Source organism: Parus major, chromosome 2, assembly GCF_001522545.3.
Source record: "Parus major isolate Abel chromosome 2, Parus_major1.1, whole genome shotgun sequence".
Classification (NCBI taxonomy): domain Eukaryota; kingdom Metazoa; phylum Chordata; class Aves; order Passeriformes; family Paridae; genus Parus; species Parus major.
The window spans coordinates 19,438,421-19,464,816 of NC_031769.1; the positions used below are offsets into that span (position 1 = coordinate 19,438,421).

The 26,396-nt window shown below is 38.4% G+C and overlaps 1 protein-coding gene and 1 long non-coding RNA gene across 8 annotated transcripts in view; one reads left to right on the forward strand and one right to left on the reverse strand.

The window, feature by feature from the left end:
- CACNB2 (calcium voltage-gated channel auxiliary subunit beta 2) overlaps nucleotides 1-26,396 on the reverse strand; it is a 155,892-nt gene that overhangs the window by 105,970 nt on the left and 23,526 nt on the right. The window contains exon 1 of one of the 7 annotated variants that reach the window (XM_015617710.3): nucleotides 14,123-14,313. The exons of 5 other annotated variants lie outside the window; for them this stretch is intronic. In XM_015617710.3, the coding sequence (XP_015473196.1) occupies nucleotides 14,123-14,173 (51 nt within the window). In that variant the 5' untranslated portion in view covers nucleotides 14,174-14,313. Of the gene's footprint in view, nucleotides 1-350; nucleotides 534-14,122; nucleotides 14,314-26,396 lie in introns of those variants that run through there. One more of the 7 variants, XM_015617711.3, reaches the window with a different exon arrangement.
- On the forward strand, nucleotides 14,559-25,688 carry LOC117243805. Its single transcript, XR_004495718.1, has 2 exons — nucleotides 14,559-14,672; nucleotides 25,328-25,688. It is a non-coding gene; the product is annotated as an uncharacterized LOC117243805 (long non-coding RNA).

Sequence of the window (26,396 nt, forward strand, 5' to 3'; positions counted from 1 at the left end):
CTATTTACATTACAAAGTATGAGCCAAATTCTGAATTATTTGGAGGCATGGGTTTACTTAACTCGGAGTTCAAATAGCATCATAATACTCAGTAGTTAAATACTTTCAATATCACCACAACGCAATAAACAAGTAAAGTAAATTCAATTTTATCTAACAAATACCACTTGAAGAACTTGAAGAAAAATGTCACTTTTAAAAAACAATCAAACTGATGAATACTGAAGTTCAAACACAGAAAAAAAAAACGGTAGTGACAGAAATTCCAAGCGGCACAATTAACTCTGAGATTTGAATATTAAAAGTAAGTAACAACTGAGAAAATAAAAAATCACTACTTTATATCTTACCACTTCGTACTCCTCACTGCCAAAAAGGTACATAGTTACTCCTTCACAGTCTGACACCAGTTGCCCAGAGCGCCCAAAGTCAGATCTTCCACTGCATCCTCAGCTCCCGTGTCCCAGCCGGGCAGGCTTCCCGGGCTGGTTCCCACGCCTGGGCTGCTCCTGAGGCACCGGGGCTCTCGGGCATCAACTCGGAGTCTGCTGTAGGGCCGCAGGAGCGGCGGGATGGAAAACTGCGAAACTCCGCGGGCGGCGGCCCCGCGCCCGTGCGGAGCCGTGTGGGGCGGGCAGAGGGGCGGGCCGGGCAGCGGAACGGGACGGGACGGTGCGGGCTGGCTGGCTGAGGGATGGGGCGGTGCGGAGAGAGGGGCGGGCCGGGCAGCGGAACGGAATGGAACGGGACAGGACAGAACGGTGCGGGGCGGGCGGAGGGATGGGGCGGTGCGGGCAGCCCCAGCCGCGGCGGTTCGGTCGACGGGACGGGACGGGACGCTGCCGTGCGCTGCGGGCAGCGGGGGGCGGCAGCGCCGCGTTCCGGCCCTGCTCTGCGTGGCGCGACGCCGCCTAAATTGTGTGGGGGAAAACACAGCCGGGAGAGAGCGAGTGCGGCCCGCAGAGCCGCGGCTGGGACGGGAAAGCTCGGAAGCAGCGGCCGGGGCCGGTGAGGGGGCAGCTGCTGCGGCCGGGGCCGGGGCCGGGGCCGGGGCCGGGGCCGGTGAGGGGGCAGCTGCTGCAGCCGGGGCGAGCCGGCAGCACCGGATGAGCCGTGGGGAGCTCGGTCCGCGAGTACTCCTCGCTGCTGTGACCGTGCTGCAGAAACCCATGCGGCTATCTAGGTCTTAAAACATAAAGATCTCTTCTGAAAAGCAAACAAACAGGCAGCCCAGAATATTTTCCCTTTTGCATGTTTCCGTCGCTTCATTGCTTCCTCGCACTGATTGCTCTGTAGGCTGCTCTGTAAACACGGTGTAACTTTATCTGTGTAGCACAATGGCTCTCGTAACGGGAAAGTGAGACCCGATACCTGCAGTGCACGGGAAGCGGATCCGGCACGCAATACCACACCCGGACAGAAGAATCTAAGCACCAGCCTCACTCCTGGCCACCTTCCAGTCCAGGCAGAGCAGGCAAGAAAGAGTAAAAGAGGCCATAGAGCAGGATGAAACACAACTCAAAGACTTCAGAGACTAATTCAACAACTGCATTCCCAAACTAATATTAAAATATGGCTTAAAAATAAATCCTATTAAAGATGGTTTAAGAATACAGCATAAAGTAAACCAGGCATGCAGAAATATTGCCCTCTGGGAAAAGCTGTTCTTTACATCTGAGGAAGAGGCCACCAGTCAGCACCAAGTAACACAACTCCAATAAAAACTGTTTTCAAACAACTCTATGAAACCCATCCCTTCTCAGCTCAGTCCTCTCAATTCCTTACAATTCATACTGCTGCTAGCACTATATCCTATAACCAGAACTATACATAAACACTAAGGAAAAAATATGGAATATGTAACATTTTAAGGAGGAAATGTGTGGGCATATGCTTGTTGATTTATAATCAAGTAAATATAATATACACAACATCTCATGACAAGATATAGCATTGAAAACCAATTTGTAATACTCAATTTCCTTCTCTTTCACAAAAGAAAGAGAACAAGACCTCTTTCCTAACAAAAGCAGCAAATGAAGCAGTTTGAATACATTGCAAATATCTTTCCTGTTCCTTCCCCTGCATCATCCCTTGCTTATTTTATGTAGATCAGTTTCTTAAAATGAGTTAGTAGCATAGTCTTCTCTCAAACTGTTTTCTCTGTCAAAACACACCTTTAGTCCTCTGTTGATTATATGTGATGGGACTCGTGAATCTGGTTCTTTTTTACGTTCTTGTATGTATCCACAAGCAGAGTTAAACCCAAGAAAATGACTGGAAAAGGGCAAATTAGAAATCAGAAGACATTAATTTTATTCCTAACCATATGTTTACCAAATAGCATTAGTCTAATCTGTCAGCTGAACTGGTCACTTTGCATTATATCAATTGAAAATTATGCTTCAAACAAATAATATCATAATAGTGCGTTCCCAGAGCGTAAATAAAACATGCACCATTCCTGCATGAAGGCTAACAGGCATCAGACACCTCCAATGCAATGTAATAACCACTTGTCCAAATTGTTTGCTCCCACTGATGCTGAACGAGTGTGGTCACACACACTTATTAGCTTTAATGTAATTTTCTAAGCTTTCCCGCACAGTGTTGTTAGTGTGAAACCACACCTGTCAATACTAGGCAAAGCCAGTGTCATCATCCATTACTTTGCTTGTCTGATACAGCTCTTGTGAGCAATTGAAATTTTGGTGCCGTAGCTTGATTGCTCCCTTTAGGATATGGCTCTCACAACTAATTTGGAGAAAAAAAAAACAGCAGAAATGTTAAAGACTACTCCTAACATCAAAAATAAGGAAAACATATTGCTTCCTGTGTATTAAAAATTCTGATAATTTTATTTTTCTAATCACTCATCAGCTCCTTTACTTTGGGAATTAGTATGAAATCAGGGAGGATTGCAGTTCACATATACTCAACAGAGACTTAGGGCATTATTCAGGCTATCACCATAAGTGACTTTCATGTCACAAGTAATTCTCACTACAGACAGCACAAGCAGCCAGAGTCTGGCAGCTTGGGCAGCAAATAAGCTGAATTGCTCATTGTTCTCTTGAATTGAAACATCATGACAGGTACCAAAGTCTGTCTCAGGGCTCCACAAGGCATATTTGCATATAGCTTTTATGGTTCAAGAATTAAAAGTCTGCAAAAATGCCACCCCTGTTGAGGGTGTTTAAACTTAGCAAAACACTGCTGGATAACCTGTGCTCCTCTCCCAGCTAAGTGACAGCACAGGGTTTTTGCTGCACATGGTTCCCCCAGTAGCTAAATGTGGGAAGGGATTGGCCAGCAGAGGGTGGGCAGTGTCTCACCAGTGCTGACCCTTGCAGACAGAATGCCATGATCCACACAGAATGCATGAGCACAGAAGTGAAAGAGATGGAGGAGAGGAAGGAGGGCATGGAGAGGGAGAGAGGCTGGAAAAAGGAATCTGTGAACAATGGGGCTGGAGAGGTGATGGAATGGGAAAAACAGAAAACCAGAGTGCAGAACAAGGATAGGTGGATGGAAGCAGTGTGACCCACAGGGAAGAGTCTAGAAGCCTGGCCAGAAGACAGGAATTAATGCTATGCAAGAAAAATGTTCATGGTAGGCAGGGAGCACAATAGGATTTGAAAAGGCTTCACAGAGGCAGATGGCTACCTGAGTAGCCTAAAGCTAGGAGTTAACCTGGAAGGAGTGGAATGGTGTGCATCAGGGCAGAAACGCTGCGATGGGATACCTGGGCAGAACTGGTTGATCAAACAAATACAGGCCATTGGAAAACCTGTAAGTTGGAGACTCCAGCAAGAGACAAAGTTGCTACTCAGTTTTTGGGATAGAATGAAACTGGGATGAAGGCAGAAAGTGTCAAAAGCACAAAAAATAGGTATAAAAAATGGTAGATGGAAACAAAGCTAGGATGGAATTGCTCCTCTCCCCAGCTGGCACTTCCCAGCAGGACATGTGTGACAGAGAGCTACACCAATGTGACTTGATGAAGACCAGGCCTTAAGAACCAGCATTCAAACTAAATAAAAATAAAATACTGTGACTTTGAGAGCCAAAAGTACAATCTGAAATGATGAAGTAAATCACAAGGATAAAGTAAATCACTTATTCAATGTATACAAGCAATTTTAAAGTACCTGTTACTCATCTATGGAAGCCAAGACAGCAATACCAATATTAATCATGTGTTAACAGAGGCAAACAGGTAAAACCACAGGTGTGTCAGTATGTGTGGATTTTGTTCTCCCTGATTGCTTCCCTAAATTTTGTTCCTTTCATAAAAATATTTTAAGGTGTATAGTATCTGGTGGAAGGGGAGTAAAGAAGACAGACTCTTCTCAGTGACTCCTAATGAAAAGGCAAAAAGCAATGAGTATTGATTGAAATATAGGAAAATAAATTTGAACACAGAGAATTTTTTTTATGTGATAGGGTTTGTTTTGTTGTATTTTTTTATTTTACTGTGAGGATGAGAGAGCACTGGCACAGATTGCCCAGGGAGGTTGTGGAGTCTCAATCCTTAGAGACAGTCAACAGCCATCTCAACATGGTCTTGGGTTACCAACTCTACGTGGCCTTCTCTGCGCAGGTAATTGGAATAGCTCCAGAGATTCCTTTTTACCTCAGCCATTCTGTGAAACTGTAAAAAATTAATTAAAAATTATCTAATTCACATTGATATTTTAGGGATTCCATCTTTCCATTTTAATTTTCATGGATTGAGCATAATGACTTTTCGGATTGTCAAAGAGAATAGCATTTAACTCTGGTATTTAAACCCTGACCCATGTCTTTTAAGTATAGCTATGAACTGTCTACACTATAAATAGCTTTGTATATCATAGTACTTCAACACAGTGCCTTTGGGAAAACAAACAGAAAAAAATGCTGACATGGTTGTCAAGGTTAATAGACTAAACAGACCTTTCTTGATAAACAAGAATCTTTCAGCTTGTATCCAACAGTAACATTTTTTTTCATCAGGAACTCTAAAGGAAAGCAATTGACTCTTACCTAATTCAGATTCAAATTCAAATCCTACTGAAGAATGTCAACAGCTTGTAACTCCTTTACTCAGCTAGCAACAAGAATTGTCTCTTGTAAATGTGAATGTTTCATGTCAAGGGAACTTTTGGCAAAAAAACTCTGAATAAGCTTTTACCTCTTATATATGGCATGAAAGAGCAAGAGCTATTTCATTTTACCCTGCATCTAAACTACCCCATTCCATCCCATCCCATCCCATCCCATCCCACACCATCACCAAATAATTTCTTAGCAAGGTTACTTATATGTGAAAATTATGATTAGCAACCGATTTTTTAGTTTTTCCTATGAATTTTATCTCTCCCATTGATTTTCTCCCACAGGGGTCACTCTAACTGTGGGAAGCACACTTCCAGCAGCACAATCTTAAATTTTCAGGAGTGTTACTGCCCTGAAAGAGCTACAGAATTCATCTGAAACCCAGGCTACCTTGTTCCTCTGGACATCAGCACATTTATATGAATGGGTCTATTGCAGTTCTTCCCATTGCCACTGTAACCCTCTGAAAGCTGTGTGATGGTAACTGCAGTGTATCAGCAGTTAAGAACAATTGAAATAGGACTCACATTCTAAGAAACATCCCAGTGCTTTATGCAATCAGAAACAATCAGACTGTTTCAGCAAGGATGACTGGGAGCATGTTAACCCAGAAGAGTTAAAAGCTTGCTAATAGCACCACGTTGCTCAGACACTTTCATGACAGGTTAAGTAATTCAGCTGGAGTTTCCCAGACTCATGGGACCCTACTTGTGTGCTGGGGTAGGCAAGGAGGGGGACAGCAGGGCCAGGACACAATATGGGCCACTTCCTTCTCTTGAATGATACCTTCCTTTCATTTAAAAGCATCCCTCAAATGCAATAGCATGGTTTGGGTCAAATTAAAAGTTTGGGGTTTTTTTTTTTTTTGTTTGTTTAATTTTTGTATCAGCAGCAGTGATGGGAAGCATCCCTGAACATGGTGCAAATTCCAAATCATCTAGATACACTGCATTCATTTCCAGAAGACCTTGTATTTCTTTTCCGAATTTATCCATTTTACATCCAACCATAAAGTAAAAATCCACCTCCTTCCATAAAATTCCATGTATCACGTAGGACGCTTATAATTCTCCCTTACAGATGGTGTACATCTGAAAGAGGGTTGTTAAGAAAAATTTTATTCTGCAAGATTTAGTTTAGGTATATAATAAACCAGTGTCAACTAATTCAAGATGCAATAATGGAACACTTCCTTAAGATTAATGTCACATCTTAAATCTCAAAACCAAGCTTCAAATGAATGAATAATAAAATAAAATCTGAAAGTATGCCCATGGAAGTACTGGAATGCTATATAAATTTTATTTTTAAACATTAAAGCTGCTTATCATTTGCAGGTTGTTATTGGTTATTATGGTTACCATTCTCTAACACAATCCAATCTGCCTGCACTTTTCTATTTCAGGATACAGCAGTGATAACATTAACAGCAGACTTAACTTCTCAACTTGAAAACATACATACATTAGGGGCACATGCTATCTCCTGCTGCACTGAAAGATAACGTGAGTATGTTCTCACAGTGTCACAGAAATAACAAGCTGCTGTTCTCCTTGCAGTCAGATGCTAAAACATTTCATCCAACTCACAGTGAGCATCAGGAGCACAGCATTTTTGAAATATTTGTATTACAGATACATAATACAAATACCTGTTGTATTATGAATCCTCTGCATCACTGAGATACTGGAGAGATGCTATAAATGCTATAACGTTGGAAAATCTGCCCATAGGTGATTGTTCCCATACGTGGGCAAATTTTTTTATTTTTACATGTAATGTAGTCATTGTAAATTTACATTGTCATGTAAAGCCTTGCTACAGTGAAACACAGAGAACAGGGAGAGAGACAGAAGGAACAATTCAAGTGCTCAACATGTTGTTGCTTGTCCAGGACGGTCACAGAAGTCACCTGCAGCTGAATGTGCTGCCAAACACTTCTGAAACAGCAGTAAATTCTGTCAGAGCATTAAGTGGTTGGAAGAAAAAAAAAATAATTCAGCAACCATATTTTTAAAAAAATTAATACCCTGAGTATTAAAAAGGCGATAATGTTCGCTCTCCTATATGTATTAATTGCAAAAAGGGAGATTTATATACCTTTGAGCACAAGAATATCAATAAAAGAAACAAACTTCACAGAGAACACAATATCTTGAAGTAGCATATATAAAACTTACACAATGCTGTAGAAACAGCTCGTGCTGGCTATTTTTCCTTAAAAAGTACATCTTTCCACTGAAAGGTTAGTACTCTATAGTGTTACCCATACATTCATGCAACATTAAATAAACAGGGGTTTTTAATCTCAGTGAAGGGCTTTCACCTCTCACACCGGGTGCCTGTCTGCCTCTGGGTCACTGAAATGTTTCAAGGGCCATGTGCAGCTCTGTCATGGCCAGATGCTGATTGTCCAGAGCTGGAGACTCAGGAATAACTTTGGCTCGCAGCTGTGCACAGGAGCTACCCCAGACTAGTAGGAATATTACCCTCTGGCCACATCCCCATCCTGAAAACAGTCATCTACTTACAGGTTGTCCTCTGGGGCAATTGCTGTGCAGGTCCATACTCAGGACATCAACTTGGTAGCTCATAGTTCACAGAGGAGATGTGTGAGCCCCTGTGCCTTTAAAATGGTTTTGGTTTTTTAAATGTCCAACCATACCTCAAAATCACATTTAAAGAAGTGCTTGTAAAACTTGTGTTATCAATACATCCAAATTCTGTTCTCATTTCAGAAAATAAAATGCATCTTACCAGGAGAGCCACAAAAGCAGGCCACAGAAGTAATTTTGGCTCACTCTGGCTTTGTTTATGTATTTTTGGCACAAGCCATCACTCCATAATTCCATCAATTTAAATTATTGATTATCACCAAACATTGTGGTTTCTTTGGCCTCATCGCTTCTTCAAATCTCAGTTACCATTTCTCATTTTTATTGTTTTTGAAACCTCTAATATTTCTGGTGGTCACAGTTTTGCAATCCTAAAATCTGGATTAATTATATTTAATTTTTGATGGACTAGCTTGTGCAATTTAATAAGCTCCAGTGAAATAAGTTCTGGTGATATGTGAAAACTGGAAAACTTCTCCCTGCAGAGAGGACTATTTATCTCTTGGGACCCACTTCAGAGCTCAAAATAGGAATTAAGTGGAATTTAGGCAGCATATGTGCTGCTGCAATATTTCTCTCACCTATGAGGCTGGGTGTCACCCTGGCACAAGAGAAATGTACTTCAGTTTAACGAGCAGGGAACCAGATGTGCACCCCTGGCTAGGAACTCGCAGTGTGTTGCAGTGAATACACAGCTGCAGGAACCATGTAAAATGTCAGCTAAGCAGAGAGAGCTGTTTGCCATGCAAGGGATTAAATAAGTGCAGTAAGTTGCTCCTTACAGAGAATTAATGCAATGTGTTACAACAACATGTTCAGAACTGCCCTGATGAGATGCATCACGAAGGTAAGGTACTTTAAGTCAATCTTCCTTGTCCACTCAAATTAACAGGATCTTGTTAGCAGAGAGTAAGGTGAATACTTGGCAGAGAGTAAGAAGGTACAAAGGTCATTCCTCTTCTACATTGAAATGACTTTTTTTTTTTTCCCCTCTGTTATAATCTAGATAAAAATGTAAAGTGTAAAAACATGATTTTTCAATTGCATTTTCTGTACTGCACATTTTCTTCCCCTTTTGCCACAATTCCTTGTCGGTGTTCATAAAAAGAATGCTCTGAACAGCCTGGTGCCCCCTTGCTGACAGCTCATGCATCCAGGCAAAGAGCCTATCTCAAACTGCGTTTCTGTGTGGGGCTCTCCTTCTCTGTCCGAGACTGCAGGACTCTCATACTGCAAGAAAGGTGCTCAGCCATTTTCTACACCCTGACTAGAGTTTTAAAGGTGAACCTGCTCCTCTGTTTCAGAAGTCATCCCCCACTACCTTTCATAGGTTCAGATCTATGAGACTGGTGTGTTAGTTGAGGATTTCTGAAATCACTGAGAAACACTTCCTAAGTACAAAAAATTTGCTAGACATTTGACTTAACATGTGGGGCAAAAAGTCAATAATATAAGAATTCTAATCAAATCCATAACTGTTGATCTTAATATGCTAACAACCTATAAAAAGACAATATTTTGAACTCCAAGATGCAAGAATTTATCCTCTCCTAAATTCATAAACCTGAATCTAAATTGTATATTGTGTTGTCCATGACAGGAATAGAAAAATGGATTTACACTTGATGTTGATTTTAAAATTTAAGAAGGAAATTATTCTCTCAAGTAGTTCAGTTCTGACACCTTAAAACCTCTCCTAAAATAAAATACTTCTGCCATTACAGGCCTGGCTTTTTATTTCTATACAAGTTCTAGTGAAGCTGGGAGATCCATCTGAATTCAAAGTGATAGAACCTGACCACATTTTCATGACAGAAAACATTCAGCCAGAAAGTATTACGTCCTACAAACTCACTGATTTACTCTAAAATTTGCAGAAAGTTATTAAAATGTTTAGTTTGAAAGTGCCTTTCCCAGCATTCCACCATAGCATCAGCTATTCAAACAATTATGTAATCAAGCATTAACCTGTTTCTCACATACCAAAGTGACCCTGTTTCCAAGACAAACTGGAAATATTGATGAAAAGCAGTATTTTAAAACTTCAAAAGTTACTTTTTCCAGTGTCTCTCTCTATGTATTAATTTAAAAGTTTCCAGAGAGAAAATATTGAAGAGATGACTCTTTCAAATAATACTATAGTTTGAAAATACTTGTTTCATTGTTTGCTCACAGAAAAGAGCAAACATTTTACAAGAACAATAAAGTATGTGCAAATGTGACACAAAGAAAACCAACCAGAACCTTTCAAATAAATATCCATCACTTAATGTTGCTTAAACAAATAGGCAAAACCATAGAATCATGGAATATTTTCTATGGGAAAGGGATCCTCAAAGGTCTTTTAGTACACCCCCAACTGTAAGGCTTCTAATAAGAGAAAAAATTATAAAGCCCAAGCATGCTTTGGTCACAGAATTTTTCAAGGAAACTCCATCCTATTGAAGTGAGCTGCTGAACTGTGTACCTAAGACTGTGGGAATTGCACAGAAATGATAATACATACTTGACTGAGGACTTTGTTAAACTGAGAAGACACCAAGACAATTACTGTGTCTGTAAGGCAGTATTTCTACAGGCATCCTTTGATCAGCATGAGCATACTCAAAGTGAAATTTAGCTTTTATACCCAGCAGACCTTTAAAATTATATTTTCTTCTGATACAAGTATTCTATCAATACCATTAACTAGCCAGATAGTAATTTTTGAGTGATGAATATTATAAATCATCAATCTGAGAGCATCCTTTCAGCAGCCTCAAAACATTCAGACAAAAAATAGATGTTTATACCCAGTAAAATACTGCAAAATGCAATGTATCATTAATGAGCTGAAGAAAAAAGTTGTTTAGTGACAGCAGAAGTAATGAAGCTTGGGTTCCCACACACACCTCCACAAAACTTTCAGCTCTCTCTCATTTTCCCTACACACCACATGCTCTGTACCCTCAGCTCCCCTCCCTTCCCTGAACTACTCTTCCCTTTCCCTGAGCTGAACAGGAGTGAGCATTTGTTTGCTCTGTTGCAGAGTTAGTTGTTCTCAGCTGGATGGATGCTGCCTTCCAGACACTGGCCCGTTGAGGAAATAGCTTTAACAGCTCCTCCAGCCCCCAAGAAGTTGTGCTATAATCACTCAGTGCTTCTGAGACCTCTGCAAGGCTGGTTTAAATCGGCCACTGAAGTTCCTGAGAAGCACAACTAACAGATGGAAAGTGGGATTGCATAAATCTTGTCTTAGGAAATAAACCTAAGAAATCAGAGCTGTTATACAAAGACTGTCCATACACTTTAATACTCAGCAGCTTGTTTAAATATAAGCTGATGCCATGAGCGGCAATGTAAGCATTTAATCTGTCAGAAAATTTTCAAATCATCATTGTCACAGAGCATTGGTTGCAGTTATTAAGCAGTTACAAGTACAGTATAAACTACAGGCTTTTGTGTCATGTACATGCAGTACCAGTGGCACAAAAAAATTTCTAAAGAAATAGTGCATTTATAACAAAGGACTTTAGGGATCAGTGATTAAAATACTGCAAACATTTATATATATTCATATGTAATTAGACAACCTATTTTCAAAATTTTGACATCTTCTGTATTTTGGCTCATGGTAAAAAAAATAAATTAAAAAAATAAAAAATAAAATTAGGCATCCCAGTGGTTTAACAGTCTATAAAATGGATATCTGAATGCAGTGGAAGTTTCAAAGCACTTTACCTCCTGTCCTTTTACACCTTTTTTTTTTTTTTTTTTTTTGTGGCAGCTCCACACCAGGGATCCTGGGAAGCAAATAGCAGAATTTGCCCTTTCAAGTTTATGAATTCTCAAGCTTGTTCACTGCTATTTGAAACTGAATAAAAAATATTAGCAGAAAATATATATTTCATTGATGCTAAAAATATAAATTCAGGTAAATTTGGGTAAATTGGAAAAAGGCAGGGTGCCACTTCTCTGCATAAAGGGTGAAGTAAGGACAAAATGTTCTTACACTTTCTGACAGTTACTGAAGTTTCTGTACTTCATAATTTCTATGTTGGTGGTGAAAACGTATTAATGGTTATGCAGTAAGTAATCTTTAATTTAATTTTACTATAATATTTTAATTAACTAGAACACATCAGGGGTCAACATGTTCAAAGGGACATTGTGTTATCTAAAAGTTTAGAAAAATGTACCCATAAAGCAGTTAACTGAATTTCTGGTCAATTATACAATTTGAATCTACTTTTGATGCAACAACTGCCATTCAAAGACTATAATCAATAATAAATTCATCATGCCAACAATATGAAAGTTCTCAAGCTACATCTCTTCTTTAATCTTTCCGATTACTTTCCTCCTAGATATTTAAACAATTATTTTTTCAATTAGATAATGTCCAAAGACTAGTACTGCTAAAAAAAATATGCTAATTTTCAAGCACAGTTTCCTGTAAAATGCCTCTGAACAAGAAGTGACTACAGCCAAAATTCACATTAGCAAAGCAAAATAGCCTTCCCCTCATGACGCATCTGGAGACTAGAATAAAACTGAGGAAACAAGAACAGAATAATCATCAATTATCACCTTGAAAAAAGGGTTGACCAAATACTGAGGGATCCATGTACCTGGCTAAACCTCTTTTACTCATTTCTGTGTTTAACTTCACCTATTCTTTTTTTGCTTCTCCTCAGTTTACAAGGGCTGTACATCCACAGCACCACTCCCTGTGATTCTCTTACCCTGTCAAACAGTAACTTCCTCCTCTGTCTAACAGGACCTCTGTGATCATGCTAAATAGAATCTGGACTTCTTAATGATGTGATATAAGGGAAAAGTTTCCTTTTACTCTGTTCAGCTTCTCCTTGATGACATTATTTGACAACAAGTAGACAGTAAGATGAAAATTCTGCATGGAAACATGTACATTAGTTGTGCTAAGTTTCAACATAATTTTCAGTTTTTTCTTGAGGAAAACAGTATTTTCCAATTTGAGCATTTTCTTTCATTTTACAACATGCTTTTCCTATGGAAAAGTATCTGTTTTGATTTCTCCCCACCTATAACTATATTTGGATTGTCTGAGAATACCAACACATGTTGTTTATCAGAACTCTTAATAATTGCTTGTATATAAATTAAAACATAAAGGCTTAAGCCTTTTATGATATTAATTAGGTAAGAAAAGACTAAAGACAGCTATAGCTATTGTTGAACTCGATGATTGTAAGGTTCTTTTCCAAGATAAATGGTTCTGTGATTCTATTAGTAGCTGATTTCTACTATTCTGGACATCCATGCCAAAAATAATTCCAGTGGAATTGTATATTGTGGTTGTACCCTTTCCTGCTTCATGGCACACTTCCTGTAAGACCCACTGTTGCGTTACTTCCCCCACAAACGTAAGAGCACAGTCCAATTGGAGTAAAAATAAGTTGTTTATAAAGAAAAGTTGTTCATAAGAGGAGAACAGAATGGATATTAGCAATAACTAATCAGTTTCCTTTGTGGAGATCCCTAAATAACCTGGGAATAGCAATGATCCAAATCTGATTTCCTTCTAGGAAAAAAACTGTGGAGCAGCTATTACACAAGACAATGCCCCTGACTTCTCTCAGAACAACTCTGGAAAGCTAGTGGCATGCTTAAGGTACTGTTCTTTTACTGCAATTTTATTAAAATATCTCATCAATGTTATAGAAAGAAGCAAGTTTAAGCCAAACATTCAGCTTAAATCTATGTTTATGTTAATTTCATTTTAGTCCCCATCCTTTATTTTATATGACAGAAAAAGCACATCCATTTGAACCTTAAAAATAATATTTGTCATCTATTTAAATTTTATTTTACAGCACAGCTGTAGTGGGATGCCTGCTAGTAAAACTCCCTGGCCCCAGAATTCACATACCTGGTCAAATGCTGCCAAACCAAGACTCATGAATGTGTTACAACTTAACCCAAACAAAAATAATAGAGAGCATAATGTTTGTGTCTGTAGAGAGAATGTACTTCAAGCTACTGCCAGCAGAGAGTCCCATTGCTTTCATATTGAGAAGAAAACAATTTAGCACAATCCCCAAAATCACGGAACGAACAGCAAGCCACTTTTAATTACTTTAATAGGGTCATAGACAGAAGCCCTCAGCAGCAGCCACCTGCAAGTGCTTTCCCTCCCCCTCAACTCATTTTTTTACAGTATTTCCAAACTGTATGTCAAGTTTCAAAAAAAGGAAGCTCAGAAGTATGGCTTGGACTTCCACAAAAAGGCTGGCACGTTTCTCAACAACATTTCAGCTTGGCTAAATGAGAACAAAGTGAAACAGTTTAACTGTAATCAAGTTAACTTGCAAGCCAGCCCCTACATCGCACTGTAAAATTAAAGGGCTCCCGAGCATCTGGCCTGCACTCCTACTACATATGCTTACCCCAGGAGCAATGTGCTTAGTTTGAGGAGACATCAGGCGTCTGTCAAGCATGTCAGCCTCACTCCAAGCAGGCCAGCCCTTCCAGCAGCAGCAACACTTCTTACAGGAGCAAAACCTCCGACGCAAAGCAGCGCACCGGCGGAAACTTCAGCGAATCAGCCCACACTGACCATTATTGCGAGTACCTCTACTTCTGAGGCCTGGTTTAAAGGGCCCAGCTATTGTCTACACGGAGCAAGACTGCTCGCTGGCCGTTCCTCTCAGCTGTTGATCTGATTCAGTCCCTACGTTAGGGACAGCTCAGCAGAGAGCCTGTCACCATCAATTACCAAGGAGGAGTGGGAGGGCTCCGTGCTCATGGTGACGCCAGCCGCTGTAAGGACGAAGCCTGCACACTTGCTGGAGTAACATCACACTTTATTCATCTCAGATGCATGGCTTGCAACATGCATGGCCACCTGGAACACACAACTGCCGCGCAGCCAGGAACAGGAAAAGGCGTCTGAGCATTAACACCGCATAATCGATTTATTGATGCTTGTGGATACAGGTATTTTTCTTTGTTCTCCCCCACCCACAGAAATATTATGCTGGAATTTCAAGCTGTAAATAACAATTTAAGTTGGAAATTTTCTGTGTAAAAGGAAAATTCTGCTTAACTATAACTAAGGTAGAAGACCTATTATGGTAGAAGATACATATAAATGAACCTTAATCATGATTTTTATATAAACTATCTTCCTAAAAACTCTCAGTAGACATTTCATCATGGCAATACTTCTCTATATTAGTCAGTCGATTGAAATCATCAGGAAAACTTACATGCATAATATTATTTCCCTTAATGAGTTTAAGAATTTGCAAGATTAAGGTCAACTGGCTTAAAATAAGAGCATAGGTTAGAAGTAATTAAGGACAAAAGACACATGTTTGTATTGGTCTGAGGCTTCTGGAGGTGTAGTAAACAGGAGAAAGGAGTAGGCAGCAACAGGCAAGGAATGGTACAAACATTAAGAGAGCTCCAGAGAAGCCACTTTCCCCCTCTGTCACCACTGAGATAATGAATATCAAGGCAGTGATTCCTCAGTGGAGCAACAAGCACAAACATTTGTTTTGGCTCCAGCTTCTCAATGAGCTGGGCAATCATCTCCTCCACCTATGCCTCAAGACTGGTCTTCAACAGGCATGTGAGGCAAGCAAAGCCCCACAAAGTCCAGCCTCTGGTCCATGAGAGCTGAAAACATTGTCAATTTTCAAAGGCTAAATCCTTAATACTGACTTTGTGTGTAGACTCTGTAAATTGACGGTATTTGCAGAGGGAAGGGCAGACCCTACCTATATGTCTCACAATAAGTATCAAACAAGATCTTTTTTCTTTTTTTTCTTTTAAACAAATATCTCCAACTGGCTTCCATTTTATTACCTGTTTCCTACACATTTTTCTACAGAGACAATTTTCAAGTGTACCAAGATTTATCAATATAAATTTATCCTCTTAAAATGTAATTTCTTATTTATATTATCGGCATACGTTATTGTTAAAAATTCTCTCACTGAAACAAGAAGTGACTTTTGGTAAATACCTGATTAGGTGGATGTTTGTTTGCAGGGTTTTTATATATATATATATATATAATTTTTTTTTAAAATATTATTTTTTTAAAGTGGACTATGGGAAGGCAGCAATCTTAACATTTTACTACTGTTTCAGAATTCAGTATCCATGTTAGGTCCATTTTGGATGCCAAAAGAGAATTAAATAAGTAGAAACTTTGCCCTTATTTCTCATGAAATGGACATTTCTATTTACCTGAAATAGACTGAGCAAAGAAAAATACACAGAACATTGACAACCTCTTGCACAATTTATTTTGACTTCCATAAGGCACTTCTAGGATGGGTATTGAACTCAAAATGTTGAAACAACTACTGGTTTCCAAGGAAGCAAACAGTAAACCTCAGCAAACACAATTTTAGAAGGCTGTGAGAAGTATAGAAGTTTCTGATGCAATACTGTATTAATAATGTTGCAGGGTTAACAGTAAGATTACTGAGCAAGCTTTTTAGCGAAGTTATTATCCTTAAAAAGTTTAATACATGCTGTGGGACACAAATACCTTGGGGCAAATCAGAACTACTCTGAAGAATACACAATCACAGTCCCAGCTGGAATATCGCAATTAGGACAGAGCAGCTCTCATTCCAGAGGCTTATTTTCTGCCCTTCAGCAGATTTTACAGAATGCTGAAACTAAGCTTGCAAGACCACACTGTCATCATGGCAAATTTTGGTATCATAATATTGAAACAAAAGAACTTTGTAGTAGAAAACATGGTAATGAGATAATTTAAAATGTAGAAACAGCAACAGAAAAATTTGCCTGTACCAATCAGTTGCTAAAGCTCCCTATATCTTTCAGTCATAGAACAGAATTACCTTTTTTTATTCCTATTTTTTTTTTCTTTTTATTTATTTATTTATTTTATTTTTAACTTCTGAGCAACAAACAACATGGAACCAGTATGCAGTAAGTGTTAAATGACTTCCACCCTTTTTTTGCCCACGAGGGTGAATCATCTCCTAAGTGCCAGATTTGTTAAAAGTATCTTCTATGTAACATGGCAAATTAGGTGCCTTAGAACAAAGACCTTCAACCCCTTACAGAAAAACACATCTTTACTAAGAGAACAGGAACACAATTAATTCAGAGATTACAATTCTAATTCATTCTTTAATCCTGTATAGTTCTAATGGTGAAGTAGCCTTAACCTTAAATCTTAATACTCCGTGTTACAGAGTGATTTCAACAGAAGTCTCAATTAATTTTAAACACACTTTAATAAAATTTTATTATGTTTGGACCATAAATGTCATTAAGAATATGAGAAACCCAAAGTACTGATAAACTAAATACTCAGTAACGTACTAATAGAAGCTTGCCTGTAAATGCTTAAGCTGCTTTGGTTTTATCTTTTTGTGTAACAAAGCAATATGGATGTCAGTCTATAAAAGTTCTTGTTGATAAACCAGATCAAAAACGAGTTTTTAAGAGATCACACAGTCAGTCACTCAGAATTGGTAAAACCTTAAGACATATGAGTAATTTTTCTCATCACCAAGTTATTGTGCATCAGCTGATCCATATGTGGACATGTGGGCATGCTTAGCATATGGCAAACAAATTAAGGCAATTTATTGTAATTCTGCCTCATTATGAATTGTTATCTGACATTTGCTGATGAGTATATGCATGAACATGGCAACTCATAAATCTGAATATCTAAGTCTAATACATACATATATATATATATATATATATATATATATATTGGAAAATGTTTCAGTTTTGCCTTTCCTTCCCATTTTAAAGACAGATAACGCATTTGAGTTTTTTTCAGTTACTTCAGATATCACATTTTATTCATTCATCAAGTATCTCATCAGTCTTACACAAGTTCTGAAAGCATAACTTTGTGTTTCTGAGCTGCCTCAGCTGGCCCTTTAGGTATTCAGGCACTCCATACAAAGAGTTCAGGTTGAGTTTACTACAACCAAACCTGTTTCCTTTTCCTGTGTGAAGGTGGATTTTTATCCCTTTGCCATTCCTATAAGTGACACATGCTATGAGCTCTTCTCACCTTGGCAAGAGTCAGCTTTAGAAGAGTTTTCTTCCCCTTTTTAGAAGACCCAAGGTCTTTCCAAAATATACCAGGGTATTAAAATCCCTCATTTATATATCACAACAAGCCAGCAGAACACTGTATATGTCTATGCAAAGTTGATACATATGAATTTTGACATCTAAAAAATTTTATTGAGAAGATAAAAAATTAGTCAAAGCTCACACTGGGACAACAATTCATAAGCAAACAGGCCAGAATCAGACTTTTAAATTGTTCCAACAGCTTGTCCACAGAAAACACACAAACCCACCCAAGCCCTGCCAGCAGGAGAGTGCTCAGCTCCCTGGGACATATCAAAGTTCATGAAGGTTTCTCATGTTGGTCCCTTCCCCTCTCAGACCTGTAGCAAAGGGCAGTCTGCTCACTGTTGTGCACTCTGGCAGACACAGCAGGTCCCAGGCGAGATGCTGGGACAGCAGCTGGGTGATACTTCTAGTCAAAGACAGAGCACACCCAGCACTGTGGGAGCTGAGCTCTAGGATCACTCACTCATCACTTTCCCAGTACGCTCTGCCCGGTTTGAGTGAAGGACACAAACAGGGACTCCTGCCTCTGAGGAAAAGTTTGTTCAGTACTGGATTAAAAGTGGATCTCTTGTTTTTCTTTCTGTGACCAATGAAAAGTCAACTATTTTTTTTAAGTGAGAGAGGGCTGCAGATGATAAAATTGTCACAGAATAAAGAAGAAAGTTCTGTAACCCCTAAATATTGTAAAATAGGTTTTATGGTTTGAAATGGGTGAGTACACAAGGCAGCAGAGATACTGGTTGTAACAGACAGGGAACAGTTTGGTGAGTGTTTTTTAAAAAGGGTAATCTGACTTGGTTAGACACCTGCTGGAACAAAAAAGTTTACAGCTGTCTTTTACACTGAAAAAGCACAAGAGTAACTGGCTTACCAAGAACTACCTTGATTTTCCTCACTTTTGACCAGCTAACTAGAAGAAACTGTCTTGCAAATTGTTATTCCTGAGACCATCAGCTACATTTGAGAGTGGATTATTGCACCGTCGTGGCTGTTGATCTTCCTGAATTCAAGAAGACACTGCTTTGCAGATATAAATTTAGTGGAAAATGAGGGATTCGAGCAGTCTAAATACACTCCTGTCTTTTCATTACATTTACTGCAAGATTCACCAAGTAAGATCAATGCACAACAGCAGTTCACAGTTAAGTAAAAGGTTAGGCAAGCAGGATTCACAGAGTATCTACAGTTTGATTTTAGTTTCTGCAGAGGAGAAGCTTTAGCACTCAATGAGATTTTAAGATGTCACTGAGAGATGTGTTAGGAAATTTACAGGAATCTGAGTGCAGCACAAAAATGCAAACATCACACAAACCAGCTGAACTAAAGGTTTAGATAAATTCACACTACTGCTAGGAGCAGAGCTCTTGTTCCTCTCCTGCCCCCATCCCTGGCACCCCCAGCAGGTGCTTCCCTCCCCGCTACCATCCCAGCACTTGTCAGACCCTACCAGGAGGACAGTGACACACCTGGCTTATTTGGAAACTACTTGTTTGTTTTGTGGAGGTTTTATTCAATCATTAAGATAAAATTCATAAAGAAAACAAAAGCGGGGAAAAGGATACTGGTAGTGGTGGGGCAATTCCATGACTGCAAAGCCCTACAAAATAACCCACCAAGGGTGTACATCCCTTGTCAGCTTAATTTCTATTTTGAAATGCATAGCGATAGCTACGCAATGCAAAGCTGTATCAGTTTTAAAGCAGAAAAGAGATCTACTTCAAAAGCATCTCACATTAAAAACATTAATAATTAACCACTCTCACACATATACTTGAGCAAACAGAAAAAATGATGACTTTTAAGATACATATAACATTTAAATGAAGGGTTGTTTTTTTTGTTACAGATAATTCATGTCCCCATTTTTCCGCACTAAAATACAAATTTAACTCCATCCAGTGAGCAAGGCAAACCCCTCCATTCGTGTACTTTGATTTTAGACTTAGATTATCTACAGACAATGTTAGCTTACTGCAATCTCCTTCAATGTTAATTCTTCTGAAAATATTCTTATTGGCGTGATCTGAAGCCCACAAGGCTCTCTTTGGTTGGCTTTAGATTAGGCCCTTACATAACTGCAACATCTGGGCCCCATTTCAACTATGCAAATTCCAGCAGACACAATTTCTGTGTGTATATATTAGGTTTTTTTTAACAGACACCTGTAATTTGGAACAGCTAATACATATTTTCCAAGAAAATAATGAAATAAATACTGCAATTTTGTATGAAATACATCTTCAATGTATTCAGGTGTGGTGGGTTTTTTTTTAACTTTGATGCTTTGGAAATTAATATCCGTATCTGCACATGGGATAAAAAGCACAGCCAGTATTGCCAGAGATGGAACTACTGGAAGGTAGAAGACCCAGGGTCAGTACTCTTCTCCTACATTATTTTTATGCAAAGTATAAAAGTATTACATTCACTGTGTAAATTCCAGATTGATCTCTGATCTTACTCAGGAACCAGGAAAGCAATCTAATATTAGAGCACAAAAGACACACTACACTATTTCAGAGCCCACACAAAGCAATTGTTAACATGTGAGTCAATGCATATTTGTCTATGTGCAGCTCCTCAGTAAAGTTTGGAAGGGATTGCTATCAAATAGTAAAACCTCCCCACACAACAGCCCATTAAGCCATAGGTCATGCAGAAGAGTGATGAGTTGTTATAATCTATTTTCTCTTGAAGCATAATTTTTCTCCAGTCAACAACAATTACAAATTCTAGTTAAATTGCTTTTTTTTTCTACTGACAATAAAAAAAAAAAAATCACACAAGGATATCTATATCCATGTAAATGCACAAACAATAAAATATTAACAGGATTATCACTAAATCCTTGCAAAGAATTCATTCTTACTAGTATTGAAAAAAAAATCTTGCTGAAATAAATGGATAAATCAGAACTACTACCAGAGTAAGGTGCACTGATTTACAGGAAATCAGAGAACAGTCTTCAGATTACAAACTCAAAGATTATATCACAAATAGGCCAGTACAACAGTTCATTATAATGACTAAAAATATGCAATTTTAAAATTATTTTCCCAACTCCTATCTATGCAATCATAGTAAATTATTCACACTATTTATTTCATGTTCTCCACTGGAGAACTATTTATCACAAAATACTACAGTCTACAAATATCTGAGATTATCTATCTGTATCAATAGAAATAATAGTTTATTAGGCTGATAAAGCAGAATTTTCACTGATCCTTTGTAAACATCAGTCTCCACCCACGAATCTAGAAGACACTGGGATTTTCAATTCACAGTTCAACACAATTTATCTGGATTAGGAAAGTAATTATTTGCCAATTAAGACATGGAAATAGGTTTAATAAAACAATGTATCAAGCAGAAAGAATGCTAACTGTAGTTGTTTATGTTTATCACTCTTTTTAATAATAACAAACACTGTATTTTGGATTTTTTGTTTTAAATGGGGAAAGAATGATAAAAACCACGGTCATACCAAGCTTAAGCTACAATATATTACACATGTAACCTACTTTGACAGGAGACTAGACTACAAAATAAAGCAATTAAGCATTTAGTCAACGTTAATTGAATTCCCTTGTCCTCACCTACATAATCATATTCTCATTTCCAGGGAGCTCCTACATTTTTCAGCAGACATATGAATGTTTACTGATCTACTATGTTATATATATTTTTTCTTCTCTTTGTTCCCCTGAATATACAGGCCTCCTGTATTGTTCTGAAACCCATGTTATTAACTTGTTGGGGATTGTTTTATTTTATGAGAAGCTCATCATGAGCATTATCTATAGCTTAAAAAAATTATCTTCACAAGAAGAAGCCCTGTAAAATGAAGAGAACATTTTCCCTGCTTTTCAAATAAGAGTTTAAGCAGGCAGAATGAAGGCAAAAGGGCACATAATACCACCTCAGCATTTGAAATTGGAGAATGCAATCTTCTTGTTGCCTATAGCACCAAAGGTTGGTGTGTAAAAGGAAACCTCCTGCTCCCAGTACCAGTGTCTCACCCACAAGAAGAGAACCTCTTGTAAGTAATCTCAGGAAGACATGAAGAAAATTTGTCATTCACTCACATGACAACAAAAAGGAAGAAAGCTTTTTTAAAGCAGAAGAAAAGTGCTAATTAATGGGTAGAACAGAATTTAAATGCAGGCAAACCCCTTAAGGCAGGAGCATTCCCTCCTCTTGCATTTTGATCTAAAGATCAGTTGTCAAGAAAAAACTTAAGCCATCACAGCCATCTGCCGTGTAAATTCAGAAACCATATTGCTGTTGATTAAGTAATATACACAGCAAATGACAGAACTGGACCAAAGAGTGAGTGGACACAACACATTTGTGCATACAAATCCATTGAGAGCCAGTAAACACACATTAAATAAAGCTTAGGAATAGTACCACAGCTGCAGTTTTTGTGCCAGTATTCATGGACAATAAACTGTTACATGGAAAGATTCAACTTCACACTTGCTTTATGCTTATACTTCTATTTCTGCTACTGGCTAATATTGCAAACAGCTAAATAAATCTTTGATCTAATTTGGTACAGCGTATTTTATGTCAAGCACTAAATTAATAGACTAGGGGAAGAAAGAGAAGAAAAGGAGGTACACACCAAGTTCTTCAACTTTCATAGCTAGCTTAAAGGCCAATATGAAACATAACTCCCAGGAAGCATCATGGTGCTAAGCTGCCCCTAAACCCCCTTCAGGGCTTAGAGATACCTCTGAAAAATCTTCCAGGGAAGGAGGCTGGTGTTAAATGTACTTAAAGTTTCTTTTTCGTTCCTTTTATGTTTTTCCCTTTTAACTCTGGTTCTGTTCTTATGATCACAGACTTAGCTTTCCCTCTGGTAAAATAAGACACAAATTCTGGTTGCGTTAGAGCACAAATTTCCCAGAAACATCAAACCCAAATGTGGGATACTAAGTGCAACTAGTCCCTTTATATTACTGCACACAGGAGAAAAAATGCACAAGGAACTGCTGTGCAATTTCACTAAGCTACACAGTACAGATGTTTGTACTGTCAGGTACTGGGTTACGGGAAGGAATTTTCCCTACAACATTAAATGGCACTTTTTATCATAAACTAGGCAGCTGAGGGAGAGCCTGAGACAGCAGGAACTGCCCAGGAAGTTACATTATCTCTTCAAATAGAGACTTCAGCTGACAGTCTTATTTTATTTTCCTAATATATTTCAGTCCATTTTTCCCATTATTATTTCCTTAATATTCTTCATGATTCAAGGACATGATATACAGTACATTTAAACCTCATTTTGCCCATAACAGGAAGCTGCAGCAGACACTGCACTTTGTTTAAATTTGCTCTATAGTTAGTGACAGTATTTATTTTTCAAAAGTGTCATTTTCAACATAGAACATTAGACAGAACTATTTTCAAAAGTAGAATATGGAGACCAAATAGTCTTAATACTTTTGACAGTGCAATACCACTGACTGCATTTCAGATCAGCTGTTCAGCTAAAAAAAGAAAATTATTTTTCAAAGCTTCTACGGCTAAGTGAGTTATCAAGACCAAAATGACTTACAAATGATTGCTAAAATGTAGTCTTGGCAATGCAAATACCATCTTTGATAAAAGGGCAGAAATGGAAATGGTTCTTAATAAACATAGAGGTACCTTGAAGGGCTGGAGAAAGATCACGATTTTTCCTTCCAGCTCACTGGACTCCTGGGCCACTCCTCACAGTCAGCAGGACAATCACTGCAGGGCCCCAGAAAAGAAACTGGTGCCTACTCTCCTGGGACAGTACTCCTGTCTAATGCATCAACATGCCTGGAAAATTCTCCTGAGCCAAAGCCAACAGCCCTGGAGCTGCCAAGCCCAAAGTATTAAACCACCTCTCTTCCACTTCAGAAGAGGATGGTTGAATCCAAACTGTCCCACAGAATTATCTGGCCTGTGCGGTCTCCCAAGGAGCACTGAAGAGCCGCCTGTAAGTCTCGGAGTCAGTCCTGGCCAAATGCACACCAGGGACCATTCTGACAGCTCCACAGAGCTGTTCTCCTTTGCCAGGAAACTGCTGATGCTCCTCAGCTCACACTTAGAGAAACAGCCTTAGTGCTAGACAGCTTCAGTAACTCCTATAGGCAAAGCCACACCCCATTTATGGCCACAAATATGTTTTAAAATGCCTTCAGGTGATTGTTTCACCATGGTTTCTAAACCAAATCAATTATTCCTATTTTATATCCTCACCTGCTCATCAATTTCCTTTTAAAATCTTACTTTTTCACTTCTCAGTTAATTATTTCCATAAAGATTTGGTAAAGTATGTGAAAGGAAATTTATAAAATGAAACAAATTGTGTTGGATGCATCCGTGTCATTTAAATGCCTGGTTAGTTTAATGCAGTTGATATTTGTTTAAGACCTGAGTTATATCCACATCTTGGCATTTTACACACAAATTTTACCACATTTCCAGGCATTTTACACACAGGCTTAGGTTTGCTGATAACATCCATTAAAAAAATACATATTTATCATTTCAAAATACATATTTATCTTTCTGCAGCTTTCTATAAAACTCTTTAAGACAAATTTTCCCTGATACAGACTCACCCCTGACACCACTCCCCTTTTAATCTCCTTTCCACACAAAATTTAACTTTTTGACACAGGAATATTCAGATCAGTAAAACATAATACAGATTAAAGTACATGCCCACTTTGGAGCATCTGCAGAGAATTTAAAACTTCATGGCTCCCCAAGACTGTGCCCTCTCCTGAACAGCTGCAGAGAAGAGGTTTGCATGTGGGGTTTTTTTGTTTTTTATTCTTGGCTGACAAAAGATTTCAGTTGCACAGCAAATCAAACATATAAAGTCCGTGTGCTTCAGCTCCAAACAGGGGTCAGAATCAGAAAGTAATCAGAGAAAGGAATTAAGGGAATGATTTTGTGTCCCAGATCCAGGGAATACACAGGATTGCTGTGCAGCATTTAGACAAGAGGCTGCAGAAAGAAGCTTCTAGAAAAGAGAAAAAAATAATGTAACACCAAACTAAAGCAGAACACAAAACTGACATTTGCTGTTTCTGGTACACAACAGATATTTTGGGATTAGCTCACGATGCAGAGAGATGAATACATTATAGAAAAGAAATAATGTGAATTATAAAAACAATTAGGCTTCTTATGTAACAGAAATAAAAGAAGGGAAGGGGATTAAGGAAGAAAAGAGATTGAATCAAATACAAGTATTTTCTAAAAGAGCATATTTTACTACAGGAGCAATTTTGAATCTGATGGCTGCAGCTTGCTCAGTGCTGCTCTGCCCACCCAACACCCTCTGCCCACCCCGCTGAGACACTGAGAGGGAGGAGGGACACTCCTTTTCCTGGATGGTGGAGAAACATGGAATTAATCTTCTGCACCTCTTCCTTCAAATATGAGAAACTATGATACATTTTCAGACTGAATTCCTAATTGTTACTTATTTGTTTCATTAACAGCACACCGAAGACAAGAGACAAAGCACTCTTTATCAGATGGTGTTTTCTTCCTTGTTCTCTGCAAATGTTATTGGCAACACAGAAAAACAGAAGAGTTTTGTGATGTCTGACAACCATGAATCTTGAGTTAAAGAAAATAAACTAATATTTTCAATTACCACTTCAGCGCACCTCAAAATATTAAAAGGCCAAGTGTACCCCTTAACGGAATATCTATAAATCAGATAAATTTTTAAGAATTCAATTGTTCTGATTACTTCTGTTTCAAATGGTAACTTCTGCATGAGTCTTTTTTCACCCACCTTTTTATTCAGCCAGCTGTTACTGAAGCTGACTTAAAAGCTCACTTTCAATTCTTAATCATCAATTTTTTTCTGTTTTATCATTCCCTTCTACCTCTATGTTGTTTGTTGCTGTCACCATATTTTGACTTTTTTTAACCAGTATGATTTTCCTTCCTTTTTTTAAGCCATTCTAGCTCAGCTTATTCTATTGTTCTCCTACAGTGGTGCTCCTAGAAAAAGCAACCAAAAAGCCTACAATTGAACCCCTGCTCTAAATCTTATTTTCTTAAAACACCCCCAAAATAATAATTTAATCATACAATGACATCGCTTTTGTTTTAAAGACCTTAACCTTACCTGAGAACTGTCAGGAAATAGTTTCCTCAAAACAAAATTCCTAATTCTCTTTTCCTTATGAAATCCAGTAGAGCTAAATAAAGATCCATTACTTGCAAAATTATTTCTGTTGTAAATCTATTAGCTCAGCTCTGACAAAAATGAATTTGTAATGAAGAATATAAATAATTCAGATACGTGGAAAAGTCAGGTCATTTGGAAGGTGCTACATCTCTAGTATTTTTGGTTTAAAGCTGCTTCACAGGACATTTTGTGACAGATACCTTCTGATGGAGAGTTCAGAGGCCCCTCTCTCCTTTGTCATGTATTTCTCATCTCCTGATATGCTTCCTCATCAGTCTGTGTGAGAAACAGTGCACAAGAGAAAGGAAAGACTCTGCTATCAGTTTGCCACCACCGAGCCCAGCAGGGTCATGAAACAGGTCACA